At 36.6% G+C, this 25,377-nt stretch overlaps 3 protein-coding genes and 1 pseudogene across 5 annotated transcripts; 3 read left to right on the top strand and 1 right to left on the bottom strand.

Annotated features, from left to right (window-relative positions):
- Positions 1-977: 977 nt before the first annotated feature.
- LOC120202268 (thaumatin-like protein 1) lies at positions 978-2,753 on the top strand. 3 transcript variants are annotated; one of them, XM_039202702.1, is made up of 4 exons: positions 981-1,295; positions 1,393-2,062; positions 2,156-2,515; positions 2,585-2,753. In XM_039202702.1, the coding sequence occupies exons 1-3, from the start codon at positions 1,226-1,228 to the stop codon at positions 2,484-2,486; spliced, it is 1,071 nt and encodes a 356-aa protein (XP_039058633.1). In that variant the 5' UTR covers positions 981-1,225; the 3' UTR covers positions 2,487-2,515; positions 2,585-2,753. The 3 variants fall into 3 exon arrangements, with proteins under 3 accessions (XP_039058635.1, XP_039058633.1, XP_039058632.1); XM_039202701.1 differs by having other exon boundaries at positions 982-1,295; positions 2,156-2,753; XM_039202704.1 differs by lacking the exons at positions 2,156-2,515; positions 2,585-2,753 and having other exon boundaries at positions 978-1,295; positions 1,393-2,066.
- A 2,485-nt stretch (positions 2,754-5,238) lies between these two features.
- LOC120202232 lies at positions 5,239-9,297 on the bottom strand (annotated as a pseudogene).
- Positions 9,298-9,501: 204 nt separating this feature from the next.
- Positions 9,502-12,007, top strand: LOC120202266 (choline transporter-like protein 5-A). Its single transcript, XM_039202699.1, is given in 4 exon segments — positions 9,502-9,790; positions 9,793-10,564; positions 11,157-11,502; positions 11,598-12,007. Coding segments are annotated over 4 exon segments (1,650 nt in total). The 5' UTR covers positions 9,502-9,510; the 3' UTR covers positions 11,850-12,007.
- Positions 12,008-14,539: 2,532 nt separating this feature from the next.
- On the top strand, positions 14,540-15,581 carry LOC120202267 (actin-depolymerizing factor 5-like). Its single transcript, XM_039202700.1, has 3 exons — positions 14,540-14,628; positions 14,722-14,981; positions 15,316-15,581. The coding sequence occupies exons 1-3, from the start codon at positions 14,608-14,610 to the stop codon at positions 15,464-15,466; spliced, it is 432 nt and encodes a 143-aa protein (XP_039058631.1). The 5' UTR covers positions 14,540-14,607; the 3' UTR covers positions 15,467-15,581.
- The last annotated feature ends 9,796 nt before the right edge of the window (positions 15,582-25,377 follow it).

Genomic DNA, 25,377 nt, shown 5'->3' with positions numbered 1-25,377 from the left:
ACTCGTGTACTTACAATCTCATTTTTACTAGAAACGTCGCAATAGACTGATATTACAATAACATTTTTAGGAAAATGTCGCTACGGACGCGTATGTTAGTTACATTTGTCTAACAAACATCGTAATATAATTTACATATTCGCAGTTTTATAATACTTTAGTGACATTTATAAAAACAAATGCCGCAATTATTTAGTCTTTTATCCCTAATTTTCTCATCGTCATTGTTACTTTTCTTTTTATACCAAAATATTTTTTCCAAGCATCGCCTACATACTCATCTCTCTACTACTCCTTCACAGAAACCCTTAGATCTGAAATGTTACGCGCCCCACCCTTTTATTTTTCGTAGATGTATTATTTTTCTTTTCACCATCAATTTTGACTGCGAGTTGAGAGATGTCTAAAAGATTAATTTGAGTCCCACATCCAATGTAAAGCCAATTATCTTTCAAAATTCCTAATAATTAATTAAAATACTATAAAAACAATGTCGTCTATTTGACAATGTAAAATGTATTAAGTCATTCAAAATAATAAATATGTATCATGTCACATAAAATGATGATATAACATATGACACATATCATATCAATACTTTAACATATAAAAAAGTATTACATCGATAATATATGTAAAGCGTTAGTCAATTAATTATTTTTATCCAATAGAATTTGTGCCGGGTAAAAATTAATATGTCAAAAAATAAAGTGTTCAAAAATAAAGAAATTAATTATTTGAATAATTTTATCATTATGACATATACATTTATTAAAGGCATATAATTTTAATAAAAATTATTTAGGTGCAATTAAAAAAGATTTTAGCTATTATTCCCATGATATTGCCCTGTTTCTAGGTAAAAATCAAGGGAAAAGAAACAAAGGTTAAGAAGGTGGAAAAGGGAGAAGCAGGGGATATTATTAAAAGAAGAAGCTAAGGTACAGTAGCAATGGCTGCATAAATCTCACAGACACTCTCATTAACACTTTTGTCGGTTTTTAGGTGCTTCAACATCAACCCCCCACTTTTCACTCTTTTATACACTCCATACAACTTTCATCTCCTCGTGGAGTCTGGGGCGCATATTAATTACTCCACATCCCCCCCCAGCATTGTCCTTTCTTCTCCCATTACTCCACCATTTTCATTTTCTAGCTAAGCTAAGCTAAAGCTAACGAAACCAGTTGAAATTTAAAGAAATTACAAGCAGCGGCAGCCCCTAATGGATCTTCACCGCATTAGCTCCTTAGCTCTTATCCTCTCTCTCATTGTCTTAACTGTGAACTCAAAAGGTTAAACCAAGCTCCTCCTTTTTCCGGGTTTCTCTCTCAGAGTCGATGCTTTTAATGCTTACACTAAAGATCCCATCTTTTTTTTTTTCGTTTTCAGGTGTATTAGGTGCTTCTTTCACATTTTTCAACCGGTGTAGCTACACCGTATGGCCTGGGATATTAGCAAATGCCGGCAGTCCTGCACTTGACAGCACCGGATTCGAGCTACCGAAAGACTCCACTCGTTCTTTTCAGGCACCAACCGGCTGGTCGGGTCGTTTCTGGGGTCGAACGGGCTGTAAATTCGACGGATCCGGTTCCGGAACCTGCGTGACTGGCGACTGCGGGTCGGGTCAGATGGAATGCAACGGACTCGGAGCTGCTCCGCCAGTAACTCTGGCCGAGTTCACTCTTGGGACAGGAGGTCAAGATTTTTACGACGTTAGCCTCGTTGATGGCTACAATATCCCAATGGTCGTGGAAGGAACCGGCGGGTCGGGTCTTTGTGCTTCCACCGGATGCACAACTGATTTAAACCGTCAATGCCCGTCGGAGCTCCGGGTCGGGGACGGTACCGCTTGCAAGAGCGCGTGCGAGGCATTCGGGAGTCCCGAGTACTGTTGCAGCGGCGCGTATGCCACACCCGCGACATGTAAGCCTTCCGTTTATTCCGAGATTTTCAAGGCCGCGTGTCCCAGATCTTACAGCTATGCATACGATGATGCCACGAGCACATTCACGTGTACCGGAGCAGATTATACGGTCACCTTTTGTCCCTCTTCTCCTAGGTAACGATCAAGAACATTATAGTTTTTTGAGCTGAATTACTCGTGAAATAAGTTACACATTTTATTTTCTAACGATGTGGGATTTTGTTCCAGTCAAAAATCTTCGAGAGATACTACGCCAGCCACGGATGCTACCCCAAGCACAGGCTCAACATCACAAGGAACAGGGACAGAACCTGGGTTAACTTACTCTGGTGATGGCTATGGATATTCGGGTTCAGGGTATTCGAACTCGGGTTATGGATACCCTGGTTCGGGTTCAAGCTCTGGGTCTGGATCAGGACAAGCCGTCATGACAGACGGGTCATGGTTAGCTGGTTTGGCAATGGGAGGTTCACCAACAACAGCTTCTCCCAGTTCTCTGTCATTTGCAGTCATGGCATCAACAGCTGTTTCAGTCATGCTTTCATTTGTTTTCTTGTAGTCCTTTCTCTATTGCGTATTATGGGTTTTGTTAAATGTGGATTCCTTACGGATTTGCAGCTTTGGATGGGGGGGGGGTTAAAATTGGGGAGCTGGGGTTGGCCTTTGTTTGAAAAAGCTGACAGATTATTGGCCCAGATTGTAAACAATCAGCTTCAGCGTTAAATACACGTTTAAAAGTGTTGTTTCAGATAACATTCTGGGAATTTGGGAGTGAAAGCAGCCCCATCAGAATCTAAATTTAGATGAACTGCTTCATATCTTGTTAGCTTTGCTTTTTCAGCTTTTGTTTCTTTTGGCGAATTGGATTGTAAAGAAGCTTGTTTGTAATGTGAAAATGTGATGGGGAAGGGTGCCCCAAGTCTCAACTTTTCTAGCTCGGCCCGTCGTAAATTTGATTCAAACGTTGGCCGAGTAATCAAGATAAATTGGAGCAAATTATCACTTAATAAAGTGGAGTGGTGGGTCTAATTTCCATTGAAAATTTTGACAAGTGCTGTACTGGGATGAGCCAGAAGTCGCAAAATTTGATCCGTATCAGCCTACTTTTTGACCGTCTTCGCCGGGACAATGATTACATATAATGGCATCTTAAAGTGATAAAATATTTATTATTATGTCCTCCATAGTTGTTTTGTTCTGGAGATGCCTAACTATACAATTTATGTTACTATTTAGATTTATTCAACCAGGGGAATCTTTGGGCCATCGAAGCCTTTATATAAATGTGCACATTTATATAAGCAGAATAAATAACTTATCAGAGGAATATCGTTCTTTAAATATTTTAGATTCAAATAGATACGTCTCCGATTATAAATACATTATAAATGATTAAAAAATATATAAACCATAATTGTGGATTTCGAATTTAAAGTGCCTATAAATAATTGCTCAATCATGACCCAAACGGGAAGCGGTGATAGGTAGGGACAGAAATTGTCGGATTTTCGATCAATTCGACTCGATCCGAAACTATACACACTCTACCTTAAAATCAATGCCGACCGGTTGAACCGTGAATCGGTGGTCTGTCCGGTCCGGTTAACTCCCAAAACCGGATTAGCACAGAATCGGTAAAGAACCGGAAGAACCGGCTGAAAACCGGGAAAACCGGGGTGAACCGGCTGAAAATCGGCAAAACCGGTTTGAACCGCCAGTTCACTTTTTTTCTTTTAAAAAAAAATATTAAACCAAACGACGTCGTTTGTTCAACGAGCCGAGTCAAATTCGAGTATTACTGAGCTCGACTCGAACTCAAAAACTTTAAAAGTAAGCTCAACTCGACTCAAAAACTCACAAGCTAAAAATTATCAACTCGAAATATAATATTAAAACTTGAAATTGAAAAGGCTCGAGCTCAAAAAAAAATTTAGAAGTTCGATTGAAGCCTAAAATTTGAGTTCAATTGAAACGAAAGAATAGTTCGCTTTGTGCTCACCAAAAGACTCAATAATTTTGAATGTCAAATTACCTCTATTATTTATAGCAGTAAGTTGTGATGTTTTTCTATGTTTCTTAGCCATGTGGGATTGTTTTGTTCTCATATTTTCTCTTTAAACTTTTGGGATACTCTTCTATGTTTCTTAGCCATGTGAGATTATTATTTTTAAACAATTAAACCAAATGACATCATTTGTTATGATTTTTTTAAGCCTAATTTTATTTTTTTGATTATAGTTATATAATTATATTTATTATTTAATATGTTTTACCTTAAATATTATGTTGTAGTTAATTTGAATCATTTTATTTCACTTGATTTTATGGTTTTTCATTTATACATGTTATGACTTGTGATATTTTTATACCTTTTAATATTGTAAACTTAAAAAAAGTGTTACATATATATTAACATTGCTTTGAATATTATGTAAAATTAAAAAAATATATTATTTTATATAAAATCCGGTTCAACAAGCGATTGAACCCGGTTGAACCAGTGAACCAGTACCTTCACCGGTTCAATGTCCGGTCCGGTTTTGAAAACATTACTTAAAATCAACCCAACCCGAATTTATAGTGATTTCGTCCGATCCGTATTTTTCCCATCCTTTTAAGATAAAACTCAAATCTAATTCGATTTGACTCGAAATAAATATATTTATAAAAAATAATTTTATTATATAAAAATAGGGATCTAATTGAAAAATAATATAAAGATTGATATTATTGCAATTATCCCTAAATATATAAGATATAGTTACATTATTTTTCGAGTTGAATAGGGTAGAGTATTTTTCATCCTAAACTCGAACCTGACCTGAACATATCTATAAAAAACTGCATTTCATCCTACCCAAATCCAAATTTCATTTTTAAAAAATCCCTAAACTATAATAAGTCAAATCAAATCAAAATTTATCGAATTTGGGTGTTGTGACCTTCCCGATAGTTGAGTAGTTTTGAAGAGCATGCACAAAGCAATGTGTGATTTAAGCTGCTTGCCGGCTTGTTTGGGGAGCACTTCCTGTTGGAGTGACAGTTGTCTAAGTTGGATGTTAACATGATGATTGATACATGATAGTCGTTTGAAATTTTGGGATCAGGTCTTATCATATCAATTAACATTGACTTCAGAATACTATTAATTTTTTAATGAAAAAATGACTAATTTATAACATAATGAATAATCGGGTGATCATCTGTAACTTTTAATATAAAGGAGAAAATTTGAATTCACTTGTTATTTATAAGATATGCGTGAATTTATTTAAATAAGTAACATTGACTTGTACTCAGACTTGAGTTATTCCATATACGAAGAAAAAGCATCATAGTAGTTGCTACAAATGAATGGAGAAGTGCTTAGTTTCATCACTACGACTGAGTGAGAAAGTAGAATCTGCCGTCTTGTTCCCAAATCCAACACTCACCTTATATTCACCCAAGAATCCATAAAAACTATACGAACCATACTCATCCGTCACCCCATTCATCTCCCCACTTTCCCATTCTTTCAAGAGTTTATCAACCACATCACCGGCTGGTAAATTCTTCAAATTCTCACCAGTCAAACACATTTGGTAACACCCTTTGGGATGAAGAGCTGTCCAAAGCATTATCCCGTTCACCGACGGATGCGAAAACCCTTCTCTCAATACCTGTTCCAGGTAAACACCCTGCAACTCTTTACCAACTTTACTGCTAATGTCTACCTCCGTTAGCCATATGGGGCGTCTCAGTGTAGCTAACTTGTCCAACACGGCTCGCATTAGAGGAGGGTTTGGTACCGTGAAATGGCTCTCCAAACCAATTCCGTTCATGTACATGCCTCCACGTTCGAGATCTCTTATCCTTTCGATGAATGTGTCGACCGTTGATTTAACGTCGCTGCAGGTTTTAACGACGTTGAATTCGTTCATGAATAGGGTTGCTAGAGGGTCCTCTTGATGTGCAGTCTGGTAGAAATGCAAGGTTGCTTGGGGTCCAAGTCGTTGCTCGTAAAAGTCCCAGTGGAGCATCTCGTTGCTGACATCCCAGTGTATGAATTCTCCCTTGTACTTGCTCATCAAGTTTTGTATCCTGGAGTCAACTGCTAATTTTAGCTCGGGTCCGGTAAGGTTCCGAACCCATGCCGGTGTGTATTTGGGGTCTTCCCAGAATATGTTGTGGCCTCTGGTTATTAATTGGTAAGCTCTAACGAACTCCAACATATGGTCTGCTGTGGTGTAGTTAGTCTTTCCTTGATCTGGTTCTGTTGCATCCCATTTCAGTTCATTTTCTAACACTGCCGCATTGAATCGTTCAACAAACCAGTTCTGCATCGTCAAAGAAGGGCACTAATTATTGATGTTATCCGATTAAAGTATCATCGTCCAACATACATTAAGACATGAATTTGAAAACATATCGTAAGCTGTAGATACCTGATAGGGCAAATTTCCAAGAATGGTGTTTGCTATTGCAGAACCAAATGGAAAATCCTTTGAGACGGGGTGTATAGTTATTGCTGCTCCTCGCAACCTATTTCCTTATTGGTCCGAGACATGTATCGTTACAACACGCTCCCTTTGCTGCAAAAATTCATTCAAAAGAGGAACATAAACTACATAAGAATACCAAGTATGGAAGATGAAGTACAAGAAAAGTGTCTGAAGAGTAATTACACTATTAATTATATCTTGCTGGTTCCTCCTCCATTCCTCATCAGTAAATGCCTGCAACGAGGAGCTAGCAACCGTTATATTGATGTCTTTACCATCTGAATTCTGCAGATCCAAGACATGGGGAAAAAGGGATCTTAGAAGCAAAATCAATGAAAACATTCATGAGCTGATCCTCAACTTTTAAAAGCCTATACATATATTGTTTTGAATGCAGGTTCACCTGGAGTAGTATTAAAGATAAAGTTGAATGTGAATCTAGAACGAATCCGCCTTTGAGAAACGACCAACATCCATCCTTAGCCAAAACAGTCCCTATGCAATCGTACGTTCTGCTCTCTGTCTTCAAGCTTGCCCTAATCAGAGCCGAATTTGAACCTTGTATTCTGATCCAAGCTGCTATGCACCAAAACATTGTAAGCTGGGGTCATATCTAGTGTAATGTTGAAAAACATGTCGGGAGACACTTATATGTGCCAAAAATCCAAACCTTAAACATTGCCACTTGTTGGGGCACGGGCGTTACAGTGTGGCAAACCAGTAAGTCACTAACAGATACATAACGGTTCACCAACGTGTTGGCGAATACATATTCGTGTTCGATATTCCTTTGGTAACATAGGTTGAGACCTTGGTATAACGAAAGGGAATGGAGAAACAGACTCGAAATCGAAGTGGAGAACTTAACTGGAGCAACAGTAAGTGTTGCCCGCAGTTAGATTGTTCAAGACAAAAGCTGGGCTGTAAAAACCAGTTGCATTTTCTCCGATAATGCTCGGTCGCATTATCGGAGGCTCATCTTTCAGAATCCCTCCTTGGTATAATGGCTCCTCCGGCTGTGCCTTACACCAACAATCAATACACAATGGTCTCTTTGAACAAACAATTTCAATATATCCACAGTTTACCTCAGAGTAAGCAGTAAAATCATATAAAGGCCTATCCGCAGCAACAAAAAGAAAAGGAACCAACTTAAGTTTTCTGAAAATCCCATTAGAATGTTTTGAACAAAGGAAAAAAGGAGATATAACCATAAGAAGCATCCTAGGAACAACAACTAAGAAGAAAGAAAAAAAGACCAGAAGCCACCAAAAACAGGATAATCTCTCATGTTTCCTATATTAAAGAACAGGTATTGCAAAAGCATCGCCATTGAACAAATGCCAAAGCTTATATTATATAGGAAAAGTAGTTCTCTTCAATGCAAACCTAAAGAATAATGGAGATTTCAAAGAGGAGGGGGAGTGTACTTAATTAAAAGGTTGCGGTGGGGATCACAAGAGAGCAGTGACAGGCCTATGAACACGCCCGTGCCTTGCTCACATGTTTTACTCGACAAGAAAAGTAGGTTTCATTTGATGTGGAGTTATATAAATAGACCAAAAGTTAATTCTTTCGAGGTTTTACAGGCTTGGACTCAACGTGATATAATGGGAGGAGTGGTTGGCCCTTGGCTTAATCTTTAGTTTGTTTTGTATTATTGAAGATTCGGATTGTTGTTAAGAATTAAATGATGAGGCAAAGTTAAGTTCTATTTTATTTTATCTAAGATTTGGTTGGGTGCAAACTCTGGTTTTTGTCTGCAAACTGAAACTTTGTGGTGTTACCATAACTTGGGTTGCTTTGGGTTTCCAAATAAGATGCCCAAATTTAGTGTTTTGTCTGCATTGATCTTTTCCCTTTTAAGATTTGTGTCAAACTCATTTTGTGGTGCCAGTAAAAAATAACTTGACCTTGGAAAGCTCTTCAAAAATGATAGAGTTGTTATAGATCGTTTTGGCTACGTACGATTGATTATTCATAATTTGATTTGCATTTAATAATAGAATCAAAATATCTTATGATATGTTTTTTCAACCGTTTGATCGATCTCTTTTTAAGGTATATCGATCCTCTTACTGTTATGATTATGTCCGTCGTTCGAATTGACTGAATATCGTCTCAACTTTCAGAAACCATCGAACGTCAGAAGACAAGGTCAAGGACAATTTTCTCCAAGGATCGAAGACGGTAATGAATGGAAAGTGACATGGAAATAGGTGTGGACATTGACACCTTCTTTGGATCAATGACTAATTCTCCATTGTCAAACCAATGTGATTTGAGGATGCTCTCATTCATCAGCTACAACTTTGCACGCGTAATTGACATTGAATGCACTCCTCTCCTCCTGTTAAGTAGATTTGAACCGACTGTTACCCATCCCTGCCGGGCCAGACGAACTCACGGGAATGGTTTATGGCTCCATGAGCAAAAACAATTACTGCATATTAGTAGATTTATATTTCTTTGCGCCATCAACTCTAATATATAGCTTGGTCATCAATCCTACATCACCAGCCTGACCTTTTGCTGCAGAATTGTCAATCACTGTCAAAATTAAGGATATATTTGAAGCTTTTGCTTATTGTCGCATTTGGTTTCGGTGATTAAAAAAGGATTTCAGTCCCAAAAAAAAAAAGACACAACAAGGGGCTCTTAGCTCAGATAAACACGAGATTTTAAAACAAAAGCCCCAAGAAACCCATACAAGCCAAGCCCTCAATAACCAGACCAAACAGTCGTAGTGAGAAGAAAAAGGGCTGCGCCACCTGTCTTGGTTGTCGGCATGCACGCCTGTCGATAGGGACCATGTCCATATAAAACTCGAGACGAAAACCGCCATGATCCATCGGTGAAACAAGAAGCCAATGCTTTCAACCGCATTAGGTTCCGCATCCATCAACGCCGGCAGAGATCCACGACCAAAACCAACTCTCGGTTTGGTTCCACTGAATAAACAGTCAAACAAAAACCAAAAGTAAAACAAATTTAAATCCAAGAAAGTGTATTTAAATAAATATATAAAGAGGTCCAAAAATTCTTTCTATTAAATATCAATCCTTTTTCTTCACAGTCGTCGTTGATTAGTCGCTGCAAATGGGCAGCACGGAAGAACTAACCGGCAACTCAACCAAACCCATTTCTCTATACGACGCCGCTTTACCAACCTCTCCTCTCCTCTTCAAATCCACCTACCCATCTCCTTCAATCGAAGAACCAGCTCAACCCGACCCATCGGAATCCGACCCAATCCAGATCACTTTCAATTCAGGTCCCAGACCTTTTAAAGATCTCCCTTTCCTCTTTCTCTTCCTTTTCTCAGTACTCTGCACTTTCGCTTTCGGTATTTTCTCAATCTTCCATCGAAACGACAACTACTCAGCGTTTCAACCTTTACCTACGATTCTAATTCCACTTCTTGCGTTCAAGACACTTTCTTTTCATCAAACCCAATATGGGTCTTTCAAAGTTCGTTCTTTTCGTCGTCAAGTTCGAGTCTTTGGGCATATGTAGTATGGACCCTTGTCATAACTTTAGTTTTAAGTGTACCCATTTGTTTCCTTTTGCTTTTCTTACTCAAACACTACACCAAACAGATCGTTTATCTTTTGCTTCCTTTCTTTGTAATCGTCCCGATTTTCTTTGATGTTTATTGGTTCGTTGCTTGTACCGTGAGCTCTTCTTGTAGCGATACTTTCCCTTTGGTCTATAGGATCTTGGTGCTTGTTTTTGTTTTACCGGGAGTTGGGGTTATTGTTTGGATCATAGTGGCTAATTGGCATCGGATCGAGTTGACTGTGAGGATCATTGGGGTTGCTTCCGATGCGCTTTCGAGGAACTTAGGATTGTTCTTGGTGATACCGTTGTTGACCGTTGGATTGGTAATTTATTATGCCCCGACTGTCGTGTTCTTGGTGTTTTCTAGGTTTAATGGGAAAATTGTAGCTAAAGAATCGAATGGGGAGTATACTTGTGTTTGGAAACAAGATAGCTGGGTGCCTGCTTATTTTACATTGGCGATTTTAACAATGTTGTGGTCATTAACCACGATGGTGGAAGCTCGGGTTTATGTTATCAGTGGCACCATTGCTCAATGGTACTTCTCAAAGGATGACGAGAAACCTCACCTGAGTATAAGAAGATCTTTGAGGTAACATCCTGCTGTTTCAGCTTTTCTGCATAAAATCTGTGCCTTTAATGTACCATGAATATAGATGGTTTGGAATTTACATTTTTTGTTTCTGATAGGATTCTTAGATTACGCATACCGGATTCTATTTGATTAATTGTCAAAGATAATGACCTTGGTGATGAGCTTAGGATAATAGTAATGGTACACAGTTGATAACATCTATTTTAGTATGGTTTTAGCTTCATGATGTATTCAATTATAATGTTTGTACTTCAAGTATGGACCATCACTGTCATGATATTTTGCTTTGGTTTGGATTTATGGATTTGGTTGGACATTATTCTGTATTTGCTTGAATGGACTGAAGAATGTATTGATGATCTGGTGCCTAGTGACACTTCAGGAGTGTATTCCTCTCTCTAATGGTGTTTATTTGTTACGTTTAATGGCGACTGACTTTTATCGTAGTATACGAAATTCAATCAGTTCCTGTATGCTTCTCTATAGCGGGTTAGATTGCCATGAAAAGAGAGTTACTTTTCTAGTTTCTTTCCTGAAGTTGCCATGTTGAATACAGCATGTTAACTTCTTTTATTCTATACACTTGCAGAAATGCATTTGGTCCTTCTTCTGGCACCATCTGTCTATCTGGACTACTTATCTGTGTTGTTCGAGTGGTACATACTGTTGTCGATAGTGCGAGAGAAGAAGATGTTCCGGGGATGGTGAATCTTGTCCTGCGGTGTTGCGTTAATACCCTATTGTCTGCGATAGAGTTTCTTAACAAGTTCACCATTAACTTTGCCGCAATAACTGGTGAGGCATACTGCACATCTGCTAGGATGACATATGAGCTTCTAAGGCGGAACCTACTCTCTGCCGCTTTTGTGGAGACCGTATCAACTCGTTTGTTAGCAGGAGTTATTCTCGTCTTCTCATCAGTTTACGCAATTGTGGTGAGTCTCCCGACACACTTCCTTGTTATCCTACTACCTCTTCATTTCCTTGAATTACCCGACAACCGCCTGATAATCCAACACATACATTGCAGGCATGTGCTATCTTAAAGGGTGTTACTGATCTAGGGGATAATGCATACATTGTCGCCGTTCTTGCCATGGTGCTGCTAATCGCAGTTCTGGGTTTCTTTGTCTGTGTGTTGGACAACGTGATCGACGCTGTTTATATCTGCTACGCGATCGATAGGGATAGAGGGGAAGTGTACAAGCAGGAGGTTCATGATTTATATGTTCAATTACCAATCACTAGATCATCCTTCCCTTCTAGAACCCTTGGTGTTTAGACATGTCTTGTTTATTTGTCATATGGTTTTGTTGTCTGTATGACGATGTTAACTGCTTTATCGGCGAAGTGTGCATAACATCATCACATTCAAACGGTGCATTGTTCACTTGTTTTTGGCTTGCTCAATAAAGGAGCTAACTGTTTCAAAACGATGGAGAAACTATTTTTTTCCTTATAAACATGCATTTTTTCACCCTTAATCTTCATACAGTAGTATCTTTGAATTAAAATTTTGTACAGAGAAAATATGGAGAAAAAAATGAGCGAAAAAAAGATTAATAGTGTCTGGTGCTGAAATTTCTCTACGTGGTTATCGCAAAGTACTGGTGCAGTGCGCAAAATCAAATAAACAATGGTAAATTACATGGTTCCTCACTCTACTTTACTTTCTCTCCTATTTTGGTCACCAAACTTTCAATTTTTCTAATTTTGTCACTGAATTTTATAGATTGAATCATTTTGCTCACTTTGCCGTTAACATTTTAATGATATTATGATGTGGCACGGGAATCAAAACATCATTTTGAAAAACGCAAATATACTCTAAAGCGACGTTTTGGTGAGTAAAATATGAGATGGAGTAAAGTTTAATGACTCATGGTGTAATTTACCCATTTTCCTAATGACTCACAGTGTAATTTACCTTTTTTCTTCTCTTCTTCATTTTCTCTCCATCGGCGACCATGTCATTTTTATTCCGACCACCATCGACCGCCGTAGATGGTGATCGTTCGGTCCCAAACTGGGATGTGTTTGTTCGTCTCGACTCCTGAGTCTGGATATGGTATTTTTTTACAGAAAAATATCCCAAAACCCATGAATTTGAACTGAAACATTTTGGTTTCCTCACTTTCAATCTCAAATTTGTTGACTTCGGGGCAACTTCCAACAAAATGGAGGTCGGATTCGAACTCACGACGTCGAGACGAAGCGACCCATCCCATTTTGGGACCAAATGGCCACCATCTACGATGGTCAACGGTTGTCGGCTGTGGCATCCGACCAACTTCTGCTTTTATTTTATTTTTTTATATTAATAATAATAAAAAATACCATGTTAGAGAGAAAACAAGATAGTGAGCAAAATGATTTAATTTGTAATGTTCAGTGAGCAAATTAGAAATATTGAAGGTTCGGTGAGCAAAATAAGAGAGATAGTAAAGTAGAGTGAGGAATGGTGTAATTTACCCAATAAACAAATTATGGCTTTTACGAGCTATTGTAGCAATGGATATGCTATGCTGAAACTTCAATTTTGATTTACCATGTTATTGCTCACTAGTGCTTCTGTGAAGGATACAACTTTTTGATTGCTATGGCGGTGTTAACTGGAGATGGGGAAGGATCTGTAACAGCAGCTGGTGTATCTGACTTTGATTTCGGTGTTGATTGCTATTATGCATGCTTCATATCTGTAGAAACAGTGACTGGGTTAGTTCAAGAGGCAAATCCCAATAACTGTTTCATCTTGCACAACGGTTGATCCGATAAAGATCGACACCGAAGCAGCCTGGCTAAGTGCTTAGACCATGACTCCTTCGAGAGGGGTCCTAACTAGGCGCAGGGGCCAGCCTTTCTTTCGACGAGTGGCTATAAATCAACTCCAAAAACAAAACATTTGCTTCACTAGATTATTAACCTCATCAACATCAAATCAAAGGACAATAAGACCATCAAGAAGAAGCTGATCACAAAGGGTCAAAACCACCCACCATATATGTTTAATCACTCTTTCCATCCACAAAAAGAAAAATGTATATTGGAGGCCAACCCACATGAGAGTCATGTCTCTCCATCCTTGGCAAAACAACTCCTGTGGGTGTTGCTAGTTAGCATTTGTACTCGTATCAGATCGGATCAAGATCGAATCGTCTTCCCAGGAAAAGTCCATTGGCAAATGGACATTCACAAATGAATGTTGAGTTGTCTCCACATTCTTTAGACAAGTTTGTGGAACAAATCAAACCCTGGGGATGTGAAATCTTGGAATTGTGGCCCTGGGGGGGCTAAAAAGTCTGCTTTGGATAAATAGATTCATTCAATTTATTTTTTCACTGTGGTGGTGGTGGGTGGTGTAGGGGGTGGGGGTGGGGGGGCATCGTCTTCTTGGCTTTCACGCAAAGAACCCTTTTGAGGAACACTATATTTATTGTGGGTGTGCGATCCTACATGGGACCATCCTATTTTTTTTTCTACTTGGTTTTGTATCATATATAAATAGATTTAACATATAAAATATAAATTACATATACTTTATTTTCATAAAAATTATCATCATGAGTCAGAAAATATTGTAAAAGAATATACATTTTACTACTAAATTACCATTCATTTAATACTGGTAAATCCATACTTCATTTCAACCCTTTTACAAACATATGTAACTATATCAACTTCCAAATTATGCATAAATATTATATGTATTATACATCACAACAGTCATATATATATATCAATCTGGAAAGAAGCTTTTGAAGAAGCTGAAATGGAAAAAGAAAAAAAAAATTTACTGCTGGAAAAGTTTAATGGATAAGCTATAATTTTGTTGATGGGCCACACATATAACCTACGAAATAATTCATATTCCATGTTGATACATTTCTGCATGTTTAGTTGTAATTATTAATGAACTTTAAGGGCAATTTCCCTCATATTTCTTTATATAAAGCCCACCGTCATTCAATTCTCATCACCTTCTGTTTCATGTTTCTGCAACCACCGAAGAAAACTGAGACATCTCAACAAACTCAATAACAATGGCGATGGCTTTCAAGATGGTAAATCCCGTTTCTTCTCTTCTCCTTTTCATTTCAGTTATAGCTTTATCTAAACTTATTCCAATGTATTTGGGGTACTTTATGATGTAATAGGCTACAACCGGGATGTGGGTCACCGATGAGTGCAAGAACTCTTTCATGGAGATGAAATGGAAGAAAGTCCACAGATATATAGTGTTCAAGATCGACGAGAAATCGAGGCTGGTGAACGTCGATAAAGTCGGCGGCCCCGGCGAAAGCTACGACGATCTTGCCGCTTCGTTGCCTACAGATGACTGCCGATACGCTGTGTTTGATTTCGATTTCGTCACCGTCGATAATTGTCGGAAAAGCAAGATCTTCTTCATTGCTTGGTCCGTCGCCTTTTCTATTTATTTTCGTTGCTAATATTTAATGCTTACATTATTAACGTCACTAAAGTTGAATGTCATAATCCTAGCAAACAGAGAGACCATATTTTATATCATAATACATGGCATATGGTACACATAGGAACAATAATTAGATTATTATATTCTCTGGTGGGGTTAATAATAAGCAAATAATTGAGACGTTGATTAGTATTTTTTAGATTATGAATTAAAAATGCTACATAATTCATGAAATGGAATCTAAGCATCTCATTGTATTATTTAATTTGGTTTAAGTAACTAATCATGATCCATTCCAATTAATGCTGGATTATAGGTCCCCGACGGCATCAAGAATTAGAGCAAAAATGTTGTATGCAACGTCCAAAGATGGGCTGAGGAGTGTGCTAGATGGCATCAGCTATGAAGTTCAAGCGACTGACCCAACTGAGATGGGGATTGATGTGATTAAAGACAAAGCTAATTAGGATTTTAATTATGGCATCTTTCTTTTAAATAACTACAACATGTGCCTTCTTTCTTTTCCCTTGTTACCTTTTTCTTTTTCTTTTTATTGCTAGACTTTTAGCATTAATATGTAAGTTAATCTTCTAATCTATACTAATCTTTTTGATGCCCTGTGCTTGCTTATTTGAGAACTAATCATCCATCGGTTTCATTTTCTTCTGTTAACTTTCATATGGCATGTTCACACAAAGGATTCAATTCTTAGTTTTTTTTTTAAGGAAACGACCCTCGTTAAAAATCCCTTCTAAGACCTGTAAGGGGAAAAGAGTGTCCTAGGATCTTGTATTACCTAGGGATGGGCACGGGGCGGGACGGGTCGGGTTTCTGGCTATCCATCCCCCGACCCGAAAACATATATGTAAATTCAGACCCCGCCCATCCGAGGAATTTTTAGACTAAAACCCCGACCCGAATATATTAATATTTTTAAAATAATATATTTTATAATATTTTTAATAATTAAATAATATATTTTAATAATATAAAAAATTCTTAAAATATTAATTATAATATATATAATGACGGAGTTTGAGTCGGTGATTTTTCACCTTAAACTCGACCCTGGCTCGCCTCAAAATTTTTTACTACATAATCCGCTCTGAGTCTCTAAAATAAATAATTTCGGGCATTTTGGTAATCCCTAGTATTACAAGAAGAAATATCATTGGATATAGCATATGTAAAATCTCGGGACAACCGAGTCAAAATACTAGACATTTCCATAACAGAGAGCCCACTTAGTCAAAGTATGTGCCATAGTATTACAAGTTCTAGGAATAAAACCACTTTGCAATTTATATTAGCATCCAAAATTGTAACACCTATGACCCGTATATTTATACCAATACATGTTATAGATGTCACATGATTTATTTAAAACATTTCCCAATTCAAAAGTGGCTTGATTTTTTTTTTCAAATATAATAGAAAATATAAAATAATAAATCACATAATTTTTTATAATATTTAAATATCAAATACATCTATTTATAAAAGTAATACTAAATAATATCATCCATGATGAAATAACGTAAAACAATTTAGTTTAGCCATTACAACTATTTCCAAAATAGTTAACAAAACAACTAGAACATTTATAAGTACATGCCACTAAATAAGTCAGAATTACATCAAAAGGACATCTTACTGATATTGTATTATACTCCTCGATGCTTGAGGTTGCTCAGTACTCCTTACTTATACTCCTGATAGTTACCTACGCGTGAAAATCATCACACACTAAGTATATACTTAGTGAGGCAATTTAAAAATAATAAACAATCTTTTCATGCATAAAATTTAAATGTCGTTATCAAATACCATAATATTTTCTTACCTGCCAAAATCAACATGACATGTTATAAATATAATCATTAAATCAATAACTATAGCCCAATTTATTAATCTATGAGGAACCCGATATATGAGTCAAAAATTGTGTAATAACGCTAAGGTCGAGCCATGCTCACCTAATAAATTGCACCGTAGTGCTGAGGTCTGGTCTTGCCCACCTAACTTGTATTATGTCTCTTCACTATACACATTAGTACTACTTAAATTTTCACAACTGCTAGACTCTATGGCATGCCATTAATACCACTGAACCTCAATAACATATTTGGGCATCTAATCATAAATTAAAACATCCACGGCAACGTATAACCATGAAACAAACATTAGGGTAGTTCATACCCAAAATAACATTCATGTCAAAATTTCATGCTGATAAAACAAGGTAGACTTATCACAAGTCTTCCTGATGATGTATAAAACATCTATGTACAATGTCATGCATGTATTGCACTCACCTTGACACTTTATAATTCCAAAAGATTTTGCTTCACTATGCTCCAATTTAATCCTTTTTATATTTTAGTTGTTTTGATCACAAAGTCAATCACGATTTGTACAAAATCATAAATTCATATCGATACATATGTTAGTATTGTACTAATATAAATACATTTCCAAAATAAATTCCATAATCATACTTGAAACCTATTCACCACTAAATACTTTAACACTTTTTAATTTTTTTTATTTTGGCACCAACTTTTCCAACTTATATAAAATGGTCATTCACCATTAAAATCATTGCACATCAAATATAAAAATTCCAGCACTTTAATAAAATGCTCAAATCAATACCTCAACCTTTCAAACATTTATAATTTCAACTCAAACTTTCCTAACTTTCGATTTACAACCACCAAACTTAAATAGATTTATAATTCAACTTAAGATTAGAATTTTAGTTGTATATAAGATGGCACTTGTTAAGCTTTTCTCTCTCGGTGTATATTAGCTGGGCTAATACGGGCCATCTCTTCGATTTGCTTTGATTTTTACTTTCTTCTCCAATTTCTGGTTTCTTCTTGGGATTCTGCTAAGTATGGCGGCGGAAGGCATCTCGGATTGGAGAAAACTTTTCTCGGCAGGGAATAAACAAAAACTGAACTTCTTCCCTCATTCGATAACTGAGGATTCTTGTATAGTCAAGCCTCCTCGATACGTGTTTGAGGAGGGTATTTTGGAGTGGAGATACACCATGGTTGGCCAATTCATTGGTTCAGCGCCGAGCTCCGCTTCTCTCCAAAAGACTGTTGGTCTGTTGTGGGGTAAACAGTCTCCAATGAAAGTAAGTTTAGTTGGACCGAATCTTATTGTCTTCTCATTTGTTAATTCTTTGGCTAGGGAATGGGTTTTAGAGAACGGTCTATGGCATGTTCAACATAAATCGTTTTGTCTTAGAAAGTGGGAACCTAATTTGAAGGAATTGAGCTTTGATTTATATTGTATTCCTATTTGGATCCATTTGTATAATGTGCCATTGGAGTTATTTTCGAAGAAAGGGCTAAGCTATGTAGCTAGTGCAATTGGAAAGCCACTTCACATGGATTCGATCATGGCTAATAGAGAACGATTGGAGTACGCACGAGTTTGTGTAGAAATCTCGGCTGGTTCGCGGATCCCGGATTTTATTGATGTGATGTTATGCGATGATTCAATAGCTAAGGTTAGAGTTTTTGTGCCTTGGATGCCTAATTACTGTGCAGACTGTCATCGACTTGGTCATTTGACGAAGTTTTGTACACATGAGAAGAAAATTGAGCATGTTCGGAGGGTAAATGATCCATCTCAGGATGTTAAACTAAATGAACCTGCCTTTGTACCTTCGATCATGGATGTTCCAGGTTGCTTGAATGATCTTTTAGCCAGTGGACTATCTGAATCCACCATTATTAAGGTAGATCCGACTGGAGGTTATGTTAATTCGTTGATTTTTGCTGTTGATGCTTCATTGGAGATTGATGAGGCTTGTATTGAGGATCCAATTGTAAATGCATTGCCAAATGGTTTGGTTGGGGCTTGTAATGGGGATTCAATTGCAAATGTAATGCCAAATGGAGTAGTCACTAGAAACTCGGTTACTAATTTAGCATATAATGCTATGGCATTAGCTAATCTGAGCTCTAAGTAGATTGATCTTCATGCTCAAGTTAATGACCCCCATGTGAAGAAATATAGAGGTAGGCCTTCCAAAGATAAAACTGGGGGTGGGGGTCCAAGAATAAATTTGATGTTCTTAGTTCGATTGACCCTGACAGTCTGGTTGGTGTCCCTCTTGCTGATTCTGGTAAGAAGCAGAGAGGGGTTGCTCTGGGTGTTGCTAAAGTTGTGCAGGATCTGAAGCTTAAAAAGAAGGACCAGTTGGAAAAGGTTAAAAAAGTTGAGAATCGAGGTGGTGCCTCATCCTCCGCAACTTTACCATGTTAGTTTGCTTCTAGAATATTAGGGGATTTAATAATCCCCTAAAGCAAACCAATGTGCTGAAGTGGGCTTCTAAACTTCATATTGATGTTATTTGTCTCTTGGAAATGAGAGTCAAGGAGATTAATGCTGGGGAGATCTTGTCTAAGAAGTTTCAAGGCTGGAATTTTTATTGCAATTATTGCCATGCTAAGAATGGTTGTATTTGGATTTTATGGCAAGAAGTCCTGGACTGCTCTATTTGTTCAATCTTTGAGCAGTGCATTACTTTCAAAGGTAATTACAATGATAAGTCTTTTTTCATTACTGCGATCTATGGTTCCAATGATGGTGTTGCTCGCAGGCATCTTTGGGCACAACTTAACAGTATGGATAGATTGGTGGGTAATACATCCTGGTTGATTGGGGGTGACTTTAACGTTGTCTTAAAGGTGAAAGAAAGCTCCAATCCTATTAGTTGGAATACCAACAGTGATGTAGTTGAGTTTTAGAAGTACGTTGAGGATATTGGGGTTTTTGATAATCGTTACATTGGCCCTCTGTTTACATGGTCTAATAAGCATAAGGACTCTTTCCTTGCTCGCATGTAACATTCTCAATACCGGGTTAGTGACTAAATTGTAAAAATTTAGAATTTGATGACTAAAACAGAATAATTGAATAATATTATAATTTGGTATAGGGTTAAATTGCAAAGAAGAAAGAATAGAAGGATAGAATGGTCTTTTGCAAGGAAAAATAATTAAAGAAGGGATTTATATATTAGCTCCACGTGGAAGATAAGAAAGAAAAACAAGGTTCCAGAGTTCTCTTCTTCTTTTCTTTTCTTCTTTTCTCCTAAACGTGAAGATATCATAACAAAGGTGAGATTTTTCATGAGTTAATTGTTTACTGAAATATAAGTTTTGTTTTGATCCTTATATGCTAATTAAGCTTAAGGAAAACTTAATTTTCTTTAAAACAACAAGATGAAGGGTGTAGGAAGAATTAAAGATTATGAGTTCTTGAATAGAATTTTGAAATAGAGTTCATATTTGAAATCGGAGGTTGAATTTGACTTGTCATCGACTTAATTAAGACGTACAAAGTGTTAAAATTAGATTTAGAACATGTTGGAAATTGAGGGAGATTCTTAAAATCTATGTAGAGGAATGGATTTTTAAGTTTAAGAGGTATTGAATGGGTATTAATTAGTTTAAGTAGGTATATGCAAGTTAAGGATATAAAAAGAGGGGAAATATGAAGTGTTGAGAAGATTATAAAGAGATTTTCGTGCTAAAATAACATTTCTGGGCTATGTGCATCGATGCACATTCAATGTGTATCGATGCATCAAGGGTAAAAACCTAGAAATTGTTCAATGTGCATCGATGCACATGAAGTGTATCGATGCACTCCTATAAAATAAAAACATCGAATGGGATTTATGTACCGATGCACTCCTATAAAATAAAAACATTGAATGTTATCAGTGTATCGATGCACAAGTGGTGCATCGATGCACCCCCTAAAATACAAACATCGAATGGGATTTATGTACCGATGCATAGTTAGTGCATCGATGCACCCGTTAAGGGATGCATCGATACATGGTATAGTGCATCGATGTATACCTTCATTAAAAGATAAAAATAGCTTTCTTTTTAGCCTAAGGAGTGATAGTTTAGAATATATTAATTAATATATTGATTAGTACCAATGTATTACCATGTAGATATAGAACGTAATTTCATTTCCGGAACAAACAAAGGAATAGGATCAAGTCAAAACAAGCAAGGCCAAGGTGAGTGCATATCCTAGATGAAATGGAATTGAGATAAGACTTGCGATAAGTCTATCTCTTATCATTGAATTTATGATTCTATATTGATGCACATGCATACATATATAAATGTTAACGTTATAGTAATTCCATGCATTTTTCATTCATGATTAACATGATATTATATGAATGAATGCCATCATCAGAGAATTCTTTCAGGTATGTGAAATAATGAAAATGATCATATGAAGTGACTTATGTGTTTACATGGACAGTGAAGAAAGATATATGAAATGAGAAATGTATTTATAATTAAGTCCATGTTATTTAATATGAGAGCTATAGGTATAATTGGCATGCCAAGAGTCGAGGGATTATCAGTGGTCCTTCGAGACATAGTGGTTCTTCAGAACAATCAGTAGTCATTCGGGATATAGTGGTCATTTGGGATAAATTTTTAGTGCCCCTTGAGGGAATTATACGAGCTGTAGTGACAGCATAGTGCACAACCTCTATGTACTCGCATACCTTTGTTCTTCATAATGTACATGGGGAATTCAAAGATAAGTTAAATTAGAATTAGCATAAGAATATATATTTTATATGTGCATGTTACCGTCATATATGTTATAGTGAAATATATGCATACAAATAAAGATGTCATGATCAAATGGTAAGAATGCATGTTCATGAATGCATTGATATATATATATATATATATATATATATATATATATATATATATATATATATATACCTCACTAAGTCTATGACTTAGCGTGTAAGTGATTTACACGTAGGTACCAAGAATCGAGAAGAACAGAAATAAGAGTGGCAAGAACAGCAGCACTGCTAGAAGATCAGATCAGAAGTAACTGATAAAGTAGGTATTTTGTTGTGTATAATGTGTTGGTATGTAAGAAAAGTGTTAGTTACAAATGCTCTGATCAGTTTTGTCTTGTTTTGGTTAACTTGTGTAAAGTAACAATGTTATTTTAATGAAAGTTTTAAATTTCCTTGATTTTCGTCAAGATTCAAAGTTTGAAAAGTCAATGTGACACCTCAGACTCGTATCCGGGTCAGGTATGGGTTGAGGGTGTTACATTGCAAGCTAGACCGTGTTCTTGTTAATCATAGCTGAACCGAAGCATTTCCATTCTCTGAGGTGGAATTTCAAGCACCTGGGGAGTCAGACCACATTCCTGCTTTAGTCTGGCTACACAAGGATGTTGCTATTGCTATGCCTAAACCCTTCAAGTTCTTCAACTTCTAGGTTATGCACCCTAGTTTTTTTACTACTGTTAGGGATTCATGGCAGGCTCCTGTTACGGGGAATCCAACCCAGGTCTTTTTCCTTAAGTTAAAGAGGTTAAAGAAATGTCATAAGGACCTTAATAAAGCTTATCTCCTTGATATTTCAGGGCAAGTTCTGAGGAAGAGAGAAGAGTGAAGAGAGAAGAGTTAAGGTCCATCCAGCTTGCAAATTTAGATGCTGCCACTGTTGGTAATTTTATTTTAGATGAATTGAAGGCTGAGGAGGAGTTGAAAGCCCTCGAACTGATGAAACTTCTCTTTTATAAGCAGAAAGAAAAGACAGACTAGATTAGAGAGGGAGATCAGAGTACTCGATTCTTTCATTCCATGGTTGATAGCAAAAGGATGAATAACACCATTAGGGTCATTTTTAGCCAAGATGGTGTTAGACTTAACATATTTGAGGATATGTCCAGAGTGACTATCATTTTTTTTTAAATAATTGGGGGTGGTTGATCTGGAGGTCAATTACTGTAATGTCTCTACAATCAGGGAGTTGCTTATTCTCTGTCTGAGGGTGTAACAGAGGCATTAATTAGAGAGGTCTCTAATAAGGAGATCAAAGATGCTATTTGGGGTCAAGGCAATAATAAATCTCCTGGCCCTGACGGTTATAATTCATTTTTTTTTCAAAAGAACCTGGCATATCGTTGGTAATGACTTCTTGGCAGCTATCAAGTATTTTTTCACCACCTCATTCATGCTCCCTTCCTTTAATGCTACAGATGTTGTGCTTGTTCCTAAAGTCCCTAATCCGAGTATGGTTAAGGACTATAGGCCTATTTCCTGTTGTTCTGTCATTTATAAAACTGTCATTAGAATCTTAGTGAATCGACTGTCTACTATTTTTCCAAGTATGATTGCAATGAATCAGTCTGCCTTTGTGAAAGGAATGAGCATAATTGATAATACCTTACTTGCACAAGAGCTTGTTAGGGGTTATTCTAAGAAGAAAACTTCTTCGAGATGTGCTCTAAAGATTGATTTATAAAAGGCTTTTGACTCCTTAAGCTGTGATTTTGTGAAAATTGTTTTACATGCGCTTGGTTTACCCAAGAAGTTCATAGGTTGGATCTGGGCTTGTATTACCAATCCTAGTTATTCTATTGTGCTTAATGGTACCCTGGTTGGCTATTTCAAAGGTGCTCTGGGTGTTAGACAGGGTGATCCCCTTTCGCCCTATATCTTTGTCTTAGCCATGAATGTCTTATCTAGCCTTCTTAATTTGGCTGCTGAGAAAAGAGTGCTCTGTTACCATCCCAAGTGCAAGAAAGTTGGCCTTACTCACCTCTGCTTTGCAGACGATTTTCTTATATTCTGCAAAGGGTCTCTTAAGTCTGTGATTGGTGTTCAAGCTGTTCTCGACCTTTTCTACTCCATGTCTGGGTTAAAACTTAACGCAAGTAAATGCGTGTGAGTACCATATTTTAAAAACTCGTGCTCCACTTTCTAAATTACTGTACCCAACAGCCCTGCACCCTACGTGGAACCACTTTTCAACTTGCTCTCCATACCTTGTTGCTGCAACCAACGCCCCACCACCATATAATGTCTCTTGCATAATTTTTTATTTCAAAACCCATCCTATACCCATGACTCCACCTGCAAAAACACAGAACACAAGAGAGCAGGGAATAATTTCTTTTTCAGTTGTAACTGGGTATTTAACCTGAGCAAACCGAATGTAAAAAGGATTAGGGAAAATCCTTGCAAACAACACACTGTAAACTCCATTTTCAAGCAATATCATACTTTAATGGGTATCAATTACTTACTATTTTTTATTTAGTTTCATCATTATTCGAATGCACTTTTTTCTCTGATATATTCACTTCAAATCCAATAGTTATTATATTTTCTTTTGGTTCATATATAGAGCATATTACATACAATTTTTTTATTATTGTGATAATTTTTTCTAAAAGCCCAGATCTAGCATTTCGAATATAACCATTTTTTCTTTATTTTTTTGAGCATAATGTATATATTTGAAATAATTAATATAAAAATAAATAATTTTTTTAAACTCTAATCAACAAACTAACCAGTAAAAATGATGCAAATAAATAAATAGAGAGGAGTCTAGAAGTTACCTGAGAAGAGAAGGGGTCTCGCCGGTGTAGGTCGAAGGCGAGAGAGTCGATAGTTTTTTTTCGAGTGATTTGGGGTTTTATTTGGGGGTTTTCAAGTTAGGTTTAGTGTTAAGGGTGTAGATCAGAAGAAAATGAAGGGTTTTTGGGTCTGTTTTAGATCTCTGACCACCGTGTGTGGTGGTCGGAGCGATGAGGTTGCGGTGGCGCTGGCTTCCAGCGATGGTCCTCGCCCGAGGAGGAGAGGGAAAGTGGAGAGGAGAGCTTGAGATTGTTTTTAGTTTTTAGGTTTAAAATGAAACTATAAAGGTGAAAGTGTTTTATGTTCTAAATATTTATTTTACTTGTATTATTTATTACTTTATTTGTACATAAGATTGTATGTAGAACATGGCATAGATTTTCTATTTTTCATTTCCATTATTATTTTTTAATAATATTTGGTTCCAGGTTTAATATCATATTTAGAAAACATGTATATATTTGTAAAGTAAGATAAAGTTAAAAATAACCTTAAATTGTTTTTCTTATCCATATGTGTATTTATTTATTTTTCTTTAAATGCCACAATGAACCATATTTTATTTTTGTTTAAGAGCCTCATTAGCATAACCCAACTGATTACATAATCGGATTAAGGGCAATATTTATTTATTTTAAAATATTAAGAAGGGACACTCTTAAGATAACTAGATGTCTTTTTTTCGATATTTTAAAATAAACAAATATCCCACTAGAAAAACCTTTAAAAATTGATTGCATTTTAAATTAATTAATTTTGAGGAGAAAAGGAAATATTCACTATTTTAAACTTATCGAGACAATTCGTCTAATTTTATTAGGAATTAAGTCTCGGTATTTTTAAATTATTGAATATCCCTTATCTTTTCTAATAGTATAATTCGGATTAATGAATTTAATTTCTTTCTTTGGT

Source organism: Hibiscus syriacus, unplaced genomic scaffold, assembly GCF_006381635.1.
Source record: "Hibiscus syriacus cultivar Baekdansim isolate YM2019G1 unplaced genomic scaffold, ASM638163v2 tig00008386_pilon, whole genome shotgun sequence".
In the NCBI taxonomy this organism is placed as follows: Eukaryota; Viridiplantae; Streptophyta; class Magnoliopsida; order Malvales; family Malvaceae; genus Hibiscus; species Hibiscus syriacus.
This window is presented reverse-complemented; position numbering and strand designations above follow the sequence as displayed.